The following is an 18,886-nucleotide window of genomic DNA, read 5'->3' as shown; positions in this document are numbered from 1 at the left end:
TACTACCACTATCTTGAATGCTGTTACCAGGGATATCTTTAAAACAGCAGATCTTTGTACATCTGGGGCAAGACAACAATATATGCAGGGTTAGAAATGACTTTCTGGACACCTCTTAATGGAACTTTCATATCACACATGCTACTGTGTGAGGATGCAGTGTGCTACTGATTCCTCAATTTCGCTACAAAGTCCATTTAACAAAGAGTTACCTTCAAGCGACATCTGGGGATTTTCAAGCTTCTTCTTCAAAACAGACTCAATTAGAACTCTCAGCTGTTTGAAAATCACTGCTATCTTAACAGGAGCCTATAAAGAAAAGACAAACACTTAGTCATCAGATATTTCACACCAAACTACACATCAAAATATTACCCTACATACAAATAGGAGTTTATAACAAGATCCCTGCAAAATATGTGATTTTTAATGGTAATGATAATTGTGATGGATAGTATACTAATTAAATGACTGTGCTTACATTATGCCTTAGCTTTAAGTACCAGCTGTTCACAGTATCAAAGCCTGAAGAACAGCAGTTGAGAAGGGTAACTTATAATGTGTTCCCACATAACCAGCATAAGAGGAAATAATTACTTTACCAATAAGCTGAGCAATTAATTGCCTTTTTACCCCCCAAGGTAACAAAGTTCAAATTACATTTACACCTGAAATAAAACAGCTACACCATTTACCTCTTGGGAGGTCTGCCAGGCCTTCTGACAAGGCATTCACAAGCCTTTTCTAAATATCATCATGAATTTGGATACCTAAAATTGAACCCTCTCCCAAAAATATTTAATTTTCTCCTTTCCTCCCTATTTCAATCTTTATTTCATTTATATGCTGCCTTTGGTACAATAAGTAGCTGCTGTAGCAGAAGCACAAAATGCAAGGTATTTTGCTTAGCATCTCAGTAGAAAATTAGAAATTCTGAAACACTCTGTAAGATGTGATTAGCACAACAACTGCATAACTGTAGTTATCCAGGGACCAAAAAAAAAAAAATCTCTAACAAATCCACAAGGGATTATTAAAATTCCCTGCTCAGGATAATCAGAGTTAAATTAGATGACTGCTTACTTGAATCAACAGACTGCAAAAAATTGTTTTGTTGGTTATAGTTGTCTTAAAGAGGGGCACAAGACCCAGAGCACAGAAGGAGCACTGAAAATCATAACAAATAGCTGCCTGGATAGCAAAACCCACTGCTTGCCATTTACCAGAATTTACAGAGGAACTTTTATGACAACTATTTTGTCTGCAAAGATATGCTAGGAAAGTGCTCTCTATTTTCCAATTTCCAAGTAAAACTTATACATGCAGAAAGGAAAAAAATTTAATCAAGAAAACCAAACACCCCAAACCCAAGTAAGCAGCTGTTTTACAATTTCGATTTTTTTTTTCCCAAACAATTCTGTCTGCACTATAGAACAGTATATATAGTAGTGTACTAAAGATAAACACATAGTTACAAGACTGTAAAATTATAAGAAAGAGTAATATAAAAACAGTATACTCCTCTGCTTTTAGTACAAGCTCTATAAAAAAAAAGTTTAGTCTGCATCCATTTTCAATACCTTTTCTGAAAGAATACTTTCTCCTTGAAGAGAGAGGGAACAGATTTGTTGCACACCATGTATGGCAAGTCTATTCTTTTGAGTGTGATTTATTAAGATTTCTTTACATGTATATAAAATTTCCATCATTATCTTAAATTCTCTCCCCCTTTCTTCTCTCTTGTCTCCATCTCCCATATACGGTGGTCTGAACCAAGCTAATATACCAATTATGTAATATGAAAGCTCATGGAATCACAAAGGCAATTTATTTATAACTCCAATGCACCTGAAAATGGATCCAACCATCGACTGTCAGGAGACGCTCGCGATGCTGGACTTCTATATCCCCACCAAAAAGCAAAATGGGAAAGGGGGATATTAAAGTAGTTTCTCTCAAATACACCTTGGCGTACCTCACCTACATATAAATAAACACCAACAATTAAAAACAACAACAACAAAAAAATTGCAAACCACATTACATTCTGTAACACTAAATTTAATTGCTACTTCTACAAGCAAGAAATACACTTTTTTCCTTTTTCAAAATGCAACCAAAACAATTTATTGTAAACAATCAGTAGCTATTTGTCTGCCTTATACCACATAAAATAACTCACTCTAAGTGACAGACTTATATGCTAGAAGTTAGCTAAAGCCACAGTTATCTTCTTAAAGCTCAAACAGAGACATAACATTAACCTAGTGGTTTTCATAGGAGCAACGCGAAAAGTAGTAACACTACTGAAGCAAAAGGCAGGCAAAACTCTTTCATTATACATTCTTCTTGGGAATATGCATAAATGTGGTACACACACACTGCATGAAGTATGGGAGCTCAGCATGTGCTGCTTCTCGCTTTGGAACATCTTGGAAAAAGACAGAATGAGGTAGAAGGAGTTGTAGTGGGAAGAATGGACACAAAAAGAGTGCATCTTCATACAAAAGTGGAGGCTTAAATTATTTCATGAAAAGTGGGAAAAAAATACCTATCTTAGCTGTTCTTGGGCATCAGGAAATATTTTCAACTCTCAAAAAATACTACCACTTTATATTCGTTAAAAAGTCTAATACTTCCTGCTTCTCCACAGTAAATCTGGCCATTAAACAACTGCCAAACTTTTGTTGCACCAGCAGTATAACTAAATACAAACACTTCAATTTAGCAAATAGCTGACAAGATTCTCAATTGAAGGGGAAAGAAGATAAAAATGCAACTCACTTAGGGAGTTTATCTGTCCATTACAGAATTGGCTCTTTTATTTTATTACTGGTGTATCTCAGTACCAAGTTTCAAAACCTCAGAACAGTAACAAGGCAGATTTTGGGAAGTTACTACTACATATTATTGCATAAAGTGTTACTAAAATCAACAAGACTGTATTTTAAAAAATCAATTATACTATTAAGTTAAATGATACACAGAAAATGCCTTCCATTTACAGCTACCAGCTTCACCATGAACAGATAAACAGATTTGTTCATGATTTTCAGCTTCACCTTCTTTTTCTTCAGCACTCAGTTGACTCACTTTCATGGACTTTAGGATCATTAGAATAATTAGATAATAAGAATCTTTAACATAAAACAATTAGATATTAAATAACATAGACTAGTTTGAAGTATACTAGAGGCAGAACTCCACCTTTGCACAAACTACTTTACATTCACTATCTTGAAACTTACCTTCTCCTGGTAAAGCAGCCATCCGTATGTCTGCAAGTCTCGATTTACGGAAGAAGGATGAACTTGAGCTTTACCCTGAGCAGTTTCTACTGTGCAAGCCAGCTTCTCTGTAATATCCACAGACTTTGTATACAGTATTTTTCCTACGTTGTCATACAGCCCTGCAGTTAACACAGCTTTAAGAAGAGCTATTTCACTGAGAGATAGAGATTGCGTGGCTCCATTTCCATCCCATCTGCATTGTGTTGAAGGTGCTGTAAACCCTGCTGCTCTGACCACCCTTATGAGTTCTTGCTTCACATCCTGAAATTAGGATGGTATTAGTAAAGTTTTGAATATAAAAAGTTACATACTCCAACAAGGGAAATAACACTTGATCTGAATTATTCATGCCCTCCAGGGGAAAGCCCCTTACTAGAATGATCACTTGTATTTTCTGCAGCCACACTGGAATCCAAGCTATTTCTATGATAAAAACATTACTTATAACATTACAATATCTGGAATATATGATTAAACATACAGAAATATATATTCTGCAAATACTAAATCTCTACCTGCAGTTAAAATGAAAAGATACATTTGCATCAAAAATCCAGTTCTGCTTAGAAGTACTCAGTACCCACCTTAAAAAGAAAGATCAATTAAAACATTTTCTCACCAAAAATAAGAGGCCATTCATGTACGTTTGTGGCTCATCCTTCAAATTAACTGCTAATAGATATGTTATTTGATATCAAGAATATAAATATTTCAATTAATGAAGTTTTGATTCTCTGATGAAAGTAAGGCCTAGCTTCTCCAATGCCATTGACTACAAAGCTGTTTACCAAAGTATGCATATCCAAAACTCAAATACAGACACAGCTACCTTGACTGAGAGTGTGCATTTCATCAGTCCCTAAATTCCACTTGCTTTCATCTTGTCTAAACAGCAATTGTGATATATCATCTCTCCAAAAGGGAACAATATTTTCAGAAGGAAATTTTATCAAATAACTTATGAGTACAGAGCATAAAGATAAGTTTTACCTCCAGAGTTAACAGTGAAGTTCTATTAAGGAAATTCCTTCTGCAATAAGTCATTTCAGCACGATACCCCCCTTCCTGTTGGGCCCTTTTCCACCTACGGAAAAAATAGTGTCTTACACATAAAGAAACCCATCAAGACTATAACAGCAGAAGAGGCATTAAGTTTAAAAAGAAAAATGTTTTGGCAAGCATTCTCCACTCTAAAGTAAGTTTTAATGAAGATGAATTCTGCCTGGTCTAAGGACACTTGAAAGAACATGTCTGTAATGTAGATATGATAGATACTAACAAAAATACAAGGTGATTTACTCTCAACCCCCACACATTTCTGTCTTGACAGTCAAAACAAAATTCAGACTTAGTTTTTTCCTCTTTAGGAAAAAACCACTATGTCGTTTTATAAATTTGTGCTTTATCAAATATAAAATATTTTGGTCAAAATACCACAAACAGCAAACAAAATACTTTGAACACTAGGATAAACTGACACAGTAAACCTCTGTATGTCTCCAAGCATAGCTAAAAGGTGTTGAAGAACACAACACTAAGGAAACTACCCATTTGTGTTACAGTACTTGGCAATCTGTTGTTACTCTGAACAGAAAAAACTTGAAATGAAAGCAGCTCAAGAGATATTAAGGATTCTTTACATAACTGCATTATGTGTTATCTGCTACTAGTTATGAGCATAGAAGAATTATCACTTACCCCAGATAAGCATTGTAGATTGTTATATGGTCTGAAACAGCCATAGCTAAAGATGATTTTGCAAGATCTGCCTCATCTTTTCGACCAATAGGTGTAGTAAATGGGGATTTTTCTGTCATAACAGCAGCCAAAGTTGCCTGCAATTTTTCAGTACACATCACTTAGAACTATCTTGTTATAAGCTTACAGGTTCATAAAACAAATAGCCTGAAATTTTCTCTTATGATTATCTTAGAATGATAGGCTTGAGCTGCAAATCATTTACATTGAGTTAACAATCATCTAGTTTCAAGCTCCTGCTTTAGGCAGGGACATCTTCCCTGCCTAAGCCCCACCCAACCTGGCCTTGAACACTTCTAGCAATGGGACATCCACAACATCTCTGGGCAGCTTGTGCCAGTGTCTCACCACCCTCACAGTGAAGAATTTCTTCCTCATATCAAATCAAACCAAATGCTCTTTCAGTTCAAACCTCTTGTCCTGTTACCATATGCCCCTTTAGGAAGTTCCTCTTCAATGCCCTTCAGACACTGAAAAGCTGCAATTAGGTCATGCTGAAGCCTCTTCTCCATGCTGAACAACCCTACTTCTTTCAATCTCCTCAAAAAAGAGGTACTCCAGTTCTCTCTGATCATCTTTGTGATAAACTCTGGACTCACTTCAGCAGGTCCACAACCTTCTTGTGTTGGAGCTGCCAGAGCTGGATCCAGCACTACAGGGGGAGCCTTATAAAAGCACCGCAGAGGGGCAGAATCCCCTCCCTCCCCTGCTGTTCTGGATGCAGCCCAGGACACGTTTGGCTCTCTGGGCTGTGAGTGCTCCTGGCTGGGTCATGTGCAGCCTCTCACCCACAGTGCCCCCAAGTCCTCCTGGGCAGGGCTGCTCTGGATCTGTTCATCCCCAGCGTGTGCTGGTATCTGGGGTTCTCCTGACCCTGGTGCAGCACCAGCACCTAGCTCCACATCTATCCACTTCTCCAGGTCCCTTTGGATGTCATCCCATCCTTCAGGTGTGTCAGCAGCACCACTCAGCCTGGGGTCATCTGCAAATTTGCTGAAGGGGCACTTGATCCCTTTGTCTTATGTCACTGATGAAGATATTAAATAACTCTGGTCCCAGTATAGACCTCTGAGGGCACCACTTGTCACTGATGTGCATCAGGACACTGAGCCCTTGACCATGAGCCTCTGGAGGGGACTGTACAACCACTTTCTTATCCATCTAATAGGTCCCTTTGAATCAATCCCTCTCCAGTTTAGATGGGGGACCACTGTAAAGGCTTTGCAGAAGTACAGATAAACAAGTATGTAGTCTCTCCAGCACAGAAGACCACTGGGTTGGTCAAGCAGGACTTGTTAACCTCATGCTGGTGTCTTGAAATCACCTTCCTGTCCTCTATATTTCTAAGAGGATCTGTTCCATGATCTTCTCAGGTACAGAATTGAACCTGACAGTTTAGTAGCTCCCAAGCCCCTCTTTTCAACCTTTTTTAAAAGAAGATAGGTACAATCTTTCCCCTTTCCCAGTCACCTAGGACTTCAGTTGACTGCCATAGAAGTGGTTGCCATTGATAACTGAGGAAGAAACCTGGAAACCAAGCCTGATTACCCACTGTGGAGAGTACCTAGGAGATTAGAATGATAGAACCACTTTGAGTTGGGAAAGACTTTAAAGTCTTGAGTCCAACCACAAAGAACACTTATATTATTCCCTGTGATGGCATCTGTGTGCCCTCACCCTAAAGTAAACATTTTAACTTGCACCACCTTTTCAAAATACCATATTACAAAAAAACAGAATAATTGCAAAGAATTAACATTTTCAATATTTTTAAATTTTTTTTTTTCACTCACCACAGGATCCAAGCAGCCAAATATAGCACCAAATATAAGCATTTTGCCAATTTTTACATTAACAGGAAGGGCTGCAAGGTGCTGGCCCAATGGCGTCAGCTTGGGCTCATTTAACTGACAAGCGCCAATCTTCCTCAAAAGATTCATTGCATTACCAATTACTTGCTGCTGTGGTGGATCTAATGCTCTGGAAAGAAAATCTTCAGGAGAGCCAAGACTGCATTTCTGTGAAGTAAAGAGACATATATTTAAATATAAAAATTTATTATAAAAAAAGTTCTCTAACAGCTACACAGAAAACTGGAAAGCTGATCTTACATCAAAAGTTCACATTCCCTCCCCACCAAACAAGCATCTTGCTTCTTGGAAGGCTTACATGCTTCACAATAGGTTAACAAAACTTCATTGTTTGGAAGGGCTTCATATGGCTTGACCACTATTCAGAGAAGTGCGTTACTAGTGATCACTGATGAGCACAGGACTCTCAATCCTGATGGGCTGCAGTTCAATTCAGCACTAATTTGCCAGGTTGCTAGTTTTCCCATACACATTCTACTCACTTAAGACATAGTGCGAGGTAATGAAATTCCTCCCTTAAACAGAAATCAATTAGAAGGCTATTAACAGAGTTTAAAATTGTCACTGTGAGGCAAACTGGAATAATATAGTACACTACTCTCTGAACATGATTTTACAGCAATCAAGTGCTACGTTACTCCCTGACCTGTATAAGAAGCCCCACTAATTGCATTGGATCAGGTCTGTAGTAACAATCCTTTTCAGCTACTAGGGTCAATAATTCCAAAACAGGCAATTGTATGAAGGTGTAATTCCTCCAGAGGCAAGCATAGTATTTTTAGCTAACAAGGTGTATTGGGCTTGTGTTGCCAGGTTTAGGTAGTAGGGGCTGCGTGGGTGAGTTTGATGAGAAACTGAGAGCAGCTTTTCCTACGTCTAGCCAATGCCAGGTAGCTCCAGGGCAGACCCACTGGCCAAGGCTGAGCCAATCAGTGATGGTGATCATGCCTCTAGGAGAAGTTACTGCACAAACTGCAGCCAGAGAAGAGGAGGTGAGAACAACTCTGAAGACACCAAAATCAGTGAACAAAGCAGGGGAGGAGGTTCTTCAGCTGCTGCAGCCCATGAGCAAGGCTGTCCCTCATGCAGTTCATGGAGGTCTGTGGTGGAGGCCACATGCAAGCAGGTGGATGCTTGAAGGAGGCTGCGACCCTGTGGAAACCTCACACTGGAGCAGGCTCCTGGCAGGACCTGTTGTGCCATGATGAGAGGAGCCCACACTGCAACAGGTTTGCTGGCAGAATTATGACCCTGAGTGGGATCCATGCCGGAGCAGTTCAGGAAAAACTGCAACCTGTGGAATGGATTCACACTGCAGAAGCCTTGTAAAGGACTGTATCCAGCGGAAGGGACCCCAAGATGGAGCAGAGGAAGGAGTCCTCCCTTTCTCTGAGGAGGAAGCAGCAGTAGAAATCTGATAAACTGACCAAAACTGCCACTCCCCATCTCCCTGTGTTTATGAAGGACAGGAGGTATGGAATTGGGAAATAAAGTAAAGCCCAGGAAAGAGGGAGGGGTGGTTTTACCTCTCATTAACCTACTCTAACTTAATTGATTATAAATTCTATTGACTTCCACAAATCGAGTCTGTTTTGCCTGGGACAGTAACTGTGAGTCATCTCTTTGTGTCCTTATCTCTAGCTATGAGACTTTTGTTATATTTTCTCTCCCATGGACTTGAGGTGGAGAGTAATGGAGGAGCTTTGGGGCCACCCAGCATCCAGCCATGGTCAACACACCACACAACATTAGATATTCTAAAACCAAACACTGTACCATAATATGAAGGCATAACTCCTCCAAAGGCACACGCAGTATTTCTGGAACAGAATATTCCATGAAGTTTTCAAACCTGCAACATCACAAAATCATAAAAACATATATATTCAACTAAATCTTTGAATTAAACTTGTAAATATGTTTTTTACATGGTCATTCTTTGCAGTTTTTCTCTTGAGGGGCAGGGAAGGGAGTAGCATGGATAAGCCACTCATACTTTGAATTAAAGTATGTGCTGTGGCTTGGAAAACAAGTTTTAGTCAGAGAGAGAAAGCAGGAAACCCCAGTTTTCAAAACAAGTCTGTAAAATGCTTCCAAACTGAAAAGTCTGTTAGGGGGCTAAAAGACACATTTCATTGGTTATATCAAAAGACTTTAATTCTTTCTCAGCTGAAAGTCACTTTAGGTTTTCACAGAAGCAGGAAAAAGGTTTTTACGCTGCAGTAACAGAAACTAATTCTGCAGTGCCCGCATCTTATCCATAGAGATGACTTCCTCAGAAGCCTACAAAAAATTCAATGTTTAGGAGGTAAGGTTTCCATACATTTGATGTAAGCTAATCAGGTGTTTTAAAAAGGTGTTCTACAATTTCCTGTGCTGCACTTTTCCTTTAATTATGACTATTTTTTAAAAAACACATTACAAAAATATTAATAATAAAATTAACTTTTTTTAGAAGTGTGAAAGACGACTGTAAGACTTTACACATATGATATTCAAATTCTTGTTTTGGTTGAGTTTTTCCAGTTTGCTGTAAATAAAATGAATTTCAAAAGAATTCTCGGTCTTGCACAGAAAAAAAAAGACTGCATCTATGTGATTTACACAGTTCTGCTACATTTACAATACCTGTCTCTCGTGTACATTCGGAAGCAGAACCCATCCCTAACACGCCCAGCTCTTCCTTGCCGCTGCAAAGCACTAGCTTTACTGACAAAGGTCTCTTCCAGGGAACTCATCTGACTGCTTTCATGATACCTTAAACATTATAAAGCAAATTCAGATTTCAGAAATAGAATTTTCATGTGCATATAACCTGAACAGCATATTGACAACAAATCTAATGAGAAATTTCTGAAAATACATTTAGATGGGAAAACCTAAATATCTGGGAAAGAAAATCTGGGAAAAGCATATCTGGGAGGAACTGTATATTACATTGAATACAGGTCACTATAGAAAGTATAAAAACTGGAAAACAAAAGCTTTTCAGTTTAATCTCCTTGGCAATTCAGAATCATTCTAAAATATTGTGTAGGGATTTTCACATTTAAAGTGAAGTAAAAATAACTTTCAAAAACCAAGATAGCATAAAAACCACTTTGTTCATTTTTAAGTCATACTTAGTCATAATTTTCCATACATTATATCTTATCTATTAACTTCCCTTGTTCTTCTCACCATTTGAAACTCCAAACATACATCCCAAACCTGTACCCAAAACTGCAAGCTTTTAAATGAGCTCAGCACATTTCTGCACCCAGAACTCTAATTAATAAGGATAATTACAAAAAGTATTACTCTAACTTACTAAGGATACTACAAAATCCTTGCAGCTCTATCCTCCAAATATTCACAGTAACTACAGCATGATTAATGAAAATCAAACTCTCACCTATTTTCTTTTGTTCTCCCAGTATCAATTACAAAGACAACATCTGGTATTGTGATACCTGTCTCTGCTATATTGGTTGCCAAAACGATCTGGAAAGAGAAAAATAACAAACAGAAGAAGTGGAATGTGTAGCAGGTTTCAACCTTTATTCAGTATTATGGAGTAAGTCTGGTTAAATTTCTTTTACCCAGAAATGTCTCCTTAAATCATGTGACAAATAATTAAAAGCTACATGACTTAGAAAATGGTCTAGTTTTCCCCAAGGAGAGAAATTAAAAGTTAAGAAATAATTTCACATTCACATTTTGTTTTATAATCCATCAAAATTACTGGTTAATATCTGCCAAAATTGATCAACATTTAATTACATAGTTTGGCAGTAAATAAAATAGTATTTATTCAAGATAAAAGCCATAGTTACTGGTTAACAATAGTTAAAATACAGGTAAGTTATAATTCAGGAAGTTCACAGAAAATTTTAGGTTTAAGAATTTGTCCTATACTGTCAAGATTTTCACAGTGTATTATCTTCTACCTATTACAGACTACCAAATCCGAATTGTTTCTTTGCAATTCTAGAAATTCAGAGGAAATTCCAGGAGTACCTAATTGTTGTGTAATTCTGTATGGCAACAATTCAGATTTGCACCAACAGAAAAGTTCTCTTTTCAGTTATGAATTTTGTAAATATTACCTTTCTAATACCAAGAGGAGGTATTGTAAAGGCAGCTGCTTGATCTTGAGTTGAAAGAACAGAATGCAAAGCTATCAATCTATGCCTAGAACAAGAAATTGTAACAATAAATACACACTTACTAAATAACACAGAGTAAAAAATAAGACCAGTATAATGACAACATTTGGAGAATGATAGACAATTGAAAGAATTAAACTTCATATTATTAGGTATGAAAGTCTGCTTCATTGTTTTATTACAATAGCTAGAAAAATAACTTAATTAGTTCATAGGGATGTTCTCCCATTCAGTAAAAATGAAGGAAAAATACTAATACTACGGAACTGCTGGTTACTTTACAGTAACAGCACAGCAATAAAGGGAGCTAGGTGTCTGTAAATCCAAGTTCTTTAAACAGTGCTTTCAAGAAAAGGACCATTACAAATATGTGCAATTTTGAGTAATAGAGGCCTTCAGAGATGAGACAGCCACAGAGGCTGGTATTTATCTTCTCTTCCAGACTTCTACATCTCAATCCATAAACAAGTATCTAGCAATTGACTGCAATTGTTCCTTTTATGCAGTTGTGTTGCTAACTTTTAGTTATCCAAAAAAATTTTGAAATTATCTGTCACTACAACCCTAGGCCATTTCTCTTGGTAGATCCAGATACTCTGGAGCTCTTCTCAGGAAGTAGTCACTTCCATGTAAACAGTAAGCCACAGAAATCTGTATCCCAGGTATGGCTGCTTCCATACCCTAAGAAGCAGAAAAGAAGTAGTCAAATGCTTTTGATTACATAAATTTGTTGAAGAATAAAATAGAAAATTAAAAAAAAAATGTATCATACCATTCTTAAGTATGTCATTTTTGCTTGTATAACTTTTAGACTATAGCCATGAAAGTACATTTGTATTGTAGCAAAAGTACATTTGCATTGCAGTAAAAGTACATTTGTGGCATAATTCACTCAGAGGTGTAACTCCCACTTGCCTTATACAAGAATAGCAAACCTTAATGAATATGTTTGTTGGGTTGTAACTTAAGAGTATTAACTTCATAAAAAATATCTGCATTACCTGTCATGCAAGTTAAATCTTCTGTCAGTTGAAATGAGATCATACAGCTGTTGGATATGAGCAAGGCCTGGTAAAAAGATGAGCACAGCACCCTCAATATTCTTGAACTGGGGACTTCTATCTGCAAAATAATAGCACAAGCATATAGCTAAAACAAACATGCAATGCAAACCATTTCACCTAACAAGAGGAATGAATGCTAGGTCCTGTGGTTAACGCTTCTTAGGATCTTTCCTATAAGAATGAAGTCAAGTACTTCATTATTAGTAGAAAGCAGAGGAAAATGGATTCAAAGGAAACCCCAAGTATATAAACTTCTTAAGAAGTGGACTAGAAGTACCTAAGTATGCAAGCAACTCCAAAATAAGTTCAAGGTTGATCTTGTAAGGGTTCATATATAAGACAGCCTGCTGCGTACGATTGCTAAACTTCGCATAGTAAGGAGCCAAATTGATACCAGATCCAGACTGGATTGGGACATACTCCTAAAAAACAAGAGTAAGCAGAAAAGAAAAAAAAAAAAATCACTAAATCACATTCTTAGTATTTCAGAAGAATGTAAGACAGCAGAAAGTGAATTTACCATTCAGTTGAAACAGAGATTGGGATAAGAGAAATTTAACTAACTTCACACCAAAACACGTGTGACTTAGATTAAATCACAACCACCTACATAATGTGTAGAAGTATCTACACTCATTAAATGACATTCCAGATTTTAAAAAGAGATAAAAATTAAAGTCTGTCCAAGAGGTAAAAAGTCCCCAGGTCCATATCGGACATTCAACTGCTTTCAGTTCAGACTGGGATAACAAGATGTATACTCTTCTTTCAAAACCCCTATTTTGGGGTATAAGAAACTAGTTTCAGCTTTTCCCTCTCCCTCACTTCACCCTTCTCAACTAATGCTTGCAAGGAAAATTAAGAATTAATTAGGTGGCAACTACTGCAGTGTTTTGGAACCAGAAAAAAGAAAGAGTTAGCAGGAGAGACATAGATTTTTAACAGACATCTTACATACATAGCATAGTATTTCTAAATTAAGTGGCACTATTGTAAACTACTTCACAGTTGCTTGAAATACTTAAGGAAGCTTGACACCACATATCCTTCTGTACGGAAGGAAAACAGCAGAGCACATCAGACTATGTTCAACATATAATTGCTCAATTGTAGTAAGCTAAATTTTCAGAAGTTTTGCCAAGTCACAGCAGCCAGGTATCTTCCAAAAATACCTAGTCTAAATTAACAGTCTAAGCTGCCAAAGTCAGATGGCACTGATAGAATTTCTCCTTCAAGAGTTTTGATCCAAAAGCACATACAACTGTCACTGAAGAGTACCTAAAAATTTATCATAACCTGTTAAACTAATGAGGGCTTTACACAATCTCAGGTAAATAATCTCATTTGGCATGCCAAGTTGGAGGATCTTGGGAGTTTTTCAGCTAAGGATAAGGCCTTGTCTCTTCTGTTGTTAGGTTCATTATGTAGGAGAATTCTTTGGGAACAAAAAAAAGAAATGGTTTCCCTGCTGCTGCTTATAAATCCAGAGCTGGTAATCTACAAGAGACCTCAATGTCAAATACAGCAAAATCAAAACATCTATATAGGAGTTGGAGCAACAATCAAAAGGGTGAAGCATTCATAAATATTAGTATGAGTGCCATTGTGTCTGATTTTTATAAACTGATTATCAAATATTTAGGTGATATTCTACAATCCAACCAGAATAAATTCAAAGGAACCAAAATGATAAAATAATAAACCCCAAAGGTTCCAAGACAAAACTAAAAATGCCTGTTTCACCTGGTGCTTTGTAGAGCTTCCTCCTTTACCCGTAATATTTATTGTTACTTCCTCCTCCTCCTCCAAGAACTTCTGACAATATTCTGAGTCCTTCTCCAGAACATAGCCAGTTGCTTCAATTACATCTTCAACATGGAAAATCTTTAGTGAATATTCAAAGAAAAAACATGAGCCATGTAAAAAACTAATCAGCAACCTTCTTCACTTTTAAAATCTTGCATAACAAAGAACAGAACCTTAATGTTGTAATAAATCTTGCACATTTCAACTCAAATTGTTCTATGATTTTTTGAAAACCAAATGCTAGAGCAAACAAGTTTGTTAAGGAGTCTCTCCACCTGATCAAGACATAACCTGTACCATAACCTATATAGTATGCATAATTAAAACTCACCAAACTGCAGTGACAAAGTTACACGGGGTGTGAGAAGAATTCTTTAATGCTTTCCTTTCTATCTAAGTTGAACAGAGAAAAGTCAAAGGGTAGCTGATGGACTGATTATAATCAATAAATCCATCACAAAAAATAGTACAGCTATGCACTCCAAAGCCTTGAAGCTGTTCTATATTTTCATAAAAGAAAATGGACTAAAAGTCCTTGAAATACTTACTTTAAGAGCTGCATTTCTGGTAAAAAAAAAAAAAGTGATAGCGATATACTGCCTAGATACTAACCAGACAAACACTATATACATACATACAAAGTATCTTGCACAATAAAAATAAATATCTACCTACCTCAACTGGGTAGCTCCTCCCCGAGATCCTTAAAATGGGACAGTGTGAGAAATAGCTGGAAAACTTCTCACTGTCTACAGTGGCACTCATTAAAATCAGGTGCAGGTCTGAGCGCTTATGCAAGATTTCTCTCAGGATAACTAGCAAGAAATCCGACTGGACACTTCTTTCATGTACCTAGAATTAGAAAAACAGATCTATAGCAAGAATTTAGTACAGATCAAAGCCCAGAATAACTGTAATTTCTGCAGAATAGTAAAGAACTGATAACCTCATCAACAATAACATGAGATATACTTGACAGGAGACCATCTTCTTGAAGTTTTCGAAGCAGGACACCTGTTGTGCAGTACAGCAGTCTGGTGGCTTCTCCTGTTCTTGATTCCATACGAATTTGATATCCACACAGGGAATTCTTAAAAAAAATACATTGAAAATATAGAATAACTCAAAATAACATACAGGCTAACAACATTCAAAATTAAATGAAATTCATTAGCTGTCAGATTCCAACACTACACAAGTTGCTAATTAAGTGAATTACTGCCACACTTTCATACAAGTACTTTAAGAAAGGAAAAAACCATGAAACTTACTCAGAGAGGCAAAGAGCTGGTAAAATCAGGGTTGTTTTCAGGACTCTTGACAATTTCAAAAAAATTTTTATACAAATTACCCTAAGAAATACAGCACTTTGGCTTTCTTCAAGTAACAAAACAACTTATGCTGGAAAGGGCCTCTCTCAAATCATGGCCTCATTCAAGGCCAGACTGGGTTGCTCAGAGCCTTATTTGGGGGACTTTGCTTCACCCTAGTGGTAGTGACACCAACAGTCCCTGAGCAGTCTGCTCAAATCTTTGACCATTCCAGCTATGAAACAAGCCTCTGAAGATTTTAAAAATCATACATGGATACCTACAGGTTCACAGGTGACAAGAGAGAAAGAAACAACTGACATACCATAAAGTCCTTTTCAAGAGAAAACATCTAATTCTTTGGTTTTATAAGAAATAATGTTCTCACATTGTTGTTTTTGTCAACAATCCAGCCCCTGTATTTGATTAAGACAAGCAAAGGAATTAAGACACTTCTTACTTTTCCTCCTGGTCCTGATTCACAGCCTAGCTCTTCACAAACCCTTGTTGCCAGACTCACTGCTGAGATTCTTCGGGGTTGTGTGCAAACAATGTTGCATTTTTTTGATCCTTCATCTAGCAACAAATCTTCCAACAAGAAATGGGGCACCTGGGTACTCTTCCCACTGCCTGTTTCACCAGCGACAACAACTACTCGATGTTTTTTAAGAGTTTCTACAATCGAGTATCTGTGCTTAAAAACAGGTAACTCCTGTCGCTCCCTCAGAAGCCTCTGATATCTAGAGGAACTCTGCAGCTTCTTAAACAAAATCCTTGAAGGTTCCAAATTATCTGTATCTGAGGTCTCAAGGGAGAGACTGCTGAAGTCCTCATCAGAAACCAAGTTTTCCCAGGAATCTTCAGGACCCTCAGATAGTCTTGGCTGGTTTTCAGACTGTAGCTGCTGTTGCTGTTTCAGCTTGTTTAGCAATTTAGCAATAAAGGTATCACGTGGTTTGTTGGTTTCTATCTTGCTTTCTTCTTCCTTCTTCTTTTCGATATCCCTCCATTCTAGCCAGACATCTCGGTAGGTAGGAGGCAGCAACTGATGAACTGACTTCCAGTGAAAAAAGCAGAAAAAAATTACATTATATACTACTTAGCGGTATCACTAATACTTTATGTGTAAACAAACCCAAATGCCAAAAGATTTGACAAAAAACAAGTAGAAAACCATTGTAAATACAGAACCTATGAAAGCAACAATATAAATGTCAACAATACATCTTTATTTTCAATTAGCTTTCAGTTTTTACAAGACAGAAAGTACAGCTTTATCAAAAAAATCTCTTCTGTATGCTGCAAAGCATAAGCACATTTTGATATAAACAAACAAATATAAAATGAAAGCAAAGAATTTAATAGTATATACTAAATAAAACTACTTTTAGAACTTAACTATAGATACTATAGCAAAAAAATGCAGAGGCAGATTCGAGGCCAAGAACAGCAATACTGTTAAACTTACTTGCCCTTTGGTTAAATGGTAGAGTGCCAAAGTAGCAGCTAGATGTTGCGCTTGCATACTATCTTCTGTTACAATTGTAGGACACATTGTCATTATATCATCTGATGACTTGATAATCCTGACCCTTAATGAAAAATTTCAAAAGCAGTTATCTCAATTTTCTGCAACAAACATAAAAATACCTGCATGACATAACATTTTCAGCAAGCATGCCAGCAGTGAATTTGTGGGTTTTTTTTCTCTCTTTACAAAGAGCTCAATTTTCTTCAAGGCAGAACCATTTATATATATACAGATTACCATTAAGGTTAGGTGCTTTGGAAGAAGGACCCAATGTTTGTGTACTTGTAGCTATCCAGGATAGACCAAAATGACATTCAATGATCTACTAAGATACAAACATCTGTTTAACAGACAAATAGCTGTCAGAGCAGCAGCCAAATTTCCCATATTCTTAGGGTAACCGTCTATTAGTAGTTTTTAGCTTGAGCAAGAAAACAAGCTCTTTTATTTGGTTCCTTCAAGAAACATTGCTTATTTGTAAGTTTGTATCTGCTTTATTCATACATGGTAATATTCTACTGTACAACTCTGTATTTTAAACTTGATTTCTAAAATAAATTTAGAAGTAAGATACTACATGGTTTTGCTCATAAATTTATGGTAGCATTGACACAAATTTTTAACTTTCACCTTGTTTCAAACAATTTTCAGAAGGGTTTTGGTATTCATACACTTGAATCTTTGATTTAATGCTACTTTGAATACCAAACATAAGTTGTTCAAATCTATCTCACAGGGCTGCTTCAGACTAATCTTTCATTCAGCAGTACACAAATAAAATCAAGATTCTAATGAATGATCCCATAAATCAGGGATAAGGGTTTTTGTAATTTTTCTCTAGGCTAAGCATCACTTTTACAGACCTATTGAGAGTAAAATACCTCCCTGATGGACTAACAAATATTTTGGGCTAAACAGACTGTATTAATATAAATCTCTAGCAACAAGAGAGAACTGACCAGAATTTTTATTTTCAATTAATCAGAAGACAAATGTAAACATTACACGAAATACATACCTACATTTCCAATATTTTCCAACAGGAATTTTTTCAAAAGTGGGATTTGGGCTCTTCGGAAAATTCTTTCTGCACCAGTCAATCAAAAACTGTTTTGGAGATTTACCAGTCCAGCTTCGAGCACTATAATCAAAATTTCTTACATCTAGTGGTTCTCTCTTTTTCACTGCAAGAGCAGAAAAATACATTCTAAAGTTTCCTCTATTTTACAGTCCTTTGAAGTAATTTTTACCTTTTATTTAAATTTATTTAACCAGAGAGCACAATTTTCTGAAATGGTTTACAGAAACACAGGTATTGATGCTACATCACAGAAACTTCTGCTTTTCCTACAGAAGTATCTGGCAGAAAATTAATGACAGTATTTTGTTATCTCTGATCACCCAGTAATCTTAGAAGTTTCATTAAAGTTTGGTCATTAGAAAATAATTTAACAGTTTGAAGATTTACAATTAAAATAGTTTAAAAATATGAGAGTGTGACTAAAACAGCAACTAGCCCTACAACTGAAAAAAAAAAAAAAGACAACTAATTTTTAAGACATGATAGCATGAAAAACATAGCTTTCAATATAATCTGCTAAAACAAGCACAGATCCTTTAAAGTCAGCTTAGTCAGTGAGACAAGCTGTATGTAGATGACACCCAGTTGGGTAGAAGTGTTGATCTGCTGGAGGGCAGGAAGGCTCTGCAGAGGATCTGGACAGGCTGCATCGATGGGCTGAGGCCAGTGCTGTGAGGTTCAACAAGGCCAAGTGCCAGGTCCTGCCCTTGGGTCACAACAGCCCCAGGCAGTGCCACAGGCTGGGGCAGAGTGGCTGGAAAGGACCTGGGGGTGCTGGTGACAGCAGCTGGACATGAGCCAGGGGGTGCCCAGGTGGCCAAGAAGGCCAATGGCATCCTGGCCTGGATCAGCAATGGTGTGGCAGCAGGACCAGGGCAGGGATTGTCCCCCTGTGCTGGGCACTGGTGAGGCCACACCTCGAGTGCTGTGTCCAGCTCTGGTACATCACTGCAGAAAAGACACTGAGGAGCTGGAGTGAGCCCAGAGAAGGGCAATGGAGCTGGGAAAGGGTCTGGAGCACAAGTCC

The 18,886-nt window shown here is 37.2% G+C and overlaps 1 protein-coding gene across 1 annotated transcript in view; it reads right to left on the bottom strand.

Moving 5' to 3' along the window:
- DHX29 (DExH-box helicase 29) overlaps positions 1–18,886 on the bottom strand; it is a 28,956-nt gene that overhangs the window by 2,678 nt on the left and 7,392 nt on the right. Inside the window, exons 9-26 of the mRNA XM_021534308.2 lie at positions 17,797–17,962; positions 16,716–16,839; positions 15,708–16,304; positions 14,884–15,027; positions 14,613–14,789; positions 13,875–14,015; positions 12,409–12,553; positions 12,069–12,189; positions 11,008–11,092; positions 10,314–10,402; positions 9,548–9,676; positions 8,696–8,771; positions 6,842–7,066; positions 4,989–5,125; positions 4,281–4,374; positions 3,249–3,551; positions 1,849–1,980; positions 213–309 (exon numbers count right to left, since the gene is read on the bottom strand). Of these exons, the coding sequence (XP_021389983.1) occupies positions 213–309; positions 1,849–1,980; positions 3,249–3,551; positions 4,281–4,374; positions 4,989–5,125; positions 6,842–7,066; positions 8,696–8,771; positions 9,548–9,676; positions 10,314–10,402; positions 11,008–11,092; positions 12,069–12,189; positions 12,409–12,553; positions 13,875–14,015; positions 14,613–14,789; positions 14,884–15,027; positions 15,708–16,304; positions 16,716–16,839; positions 17,797–17,962 (2,982 nt within the window). The remainder of the gene's footprint in view (positions 1–212; positions 310–1,848; positions 1,981–3,248; positions 3,552–4,280; positions 4,375–4,988; positions 5,126–6,841; positions 7,067–8,695; positions 8,772–9,547; positions 9,677–10,313; positions 10,403–11,007; positions 11,093–12,068; positions 12,190–12,408; positions 12,554–13,874; positions 14,016–14,612; positions 14,790–14,883; positions 15,028–15,707; positions 16,305–16,715; positions 16,840–17,796; positions 17,963–18,886) is intronic.

The sequence above is a fragment of the Lonchura striata genome, chromosome Z (genome assembly GCF_046129695.1).
Source record: "Lonchura striata isolate bLonStr1 chromosome Z, bLonStr1.mat, whole genome shotgun sequence".
Lineage (NCBI taxonomy): Eukaryota > Metazoa > Chordata > Aves > Passeriformes > Estrildidae > Lonchura > Lonchura striata.
Note: the sequence above shows the minus strand (reverse complement) of the source record. Positions and strands in the feature narration are given on the sequence as shown.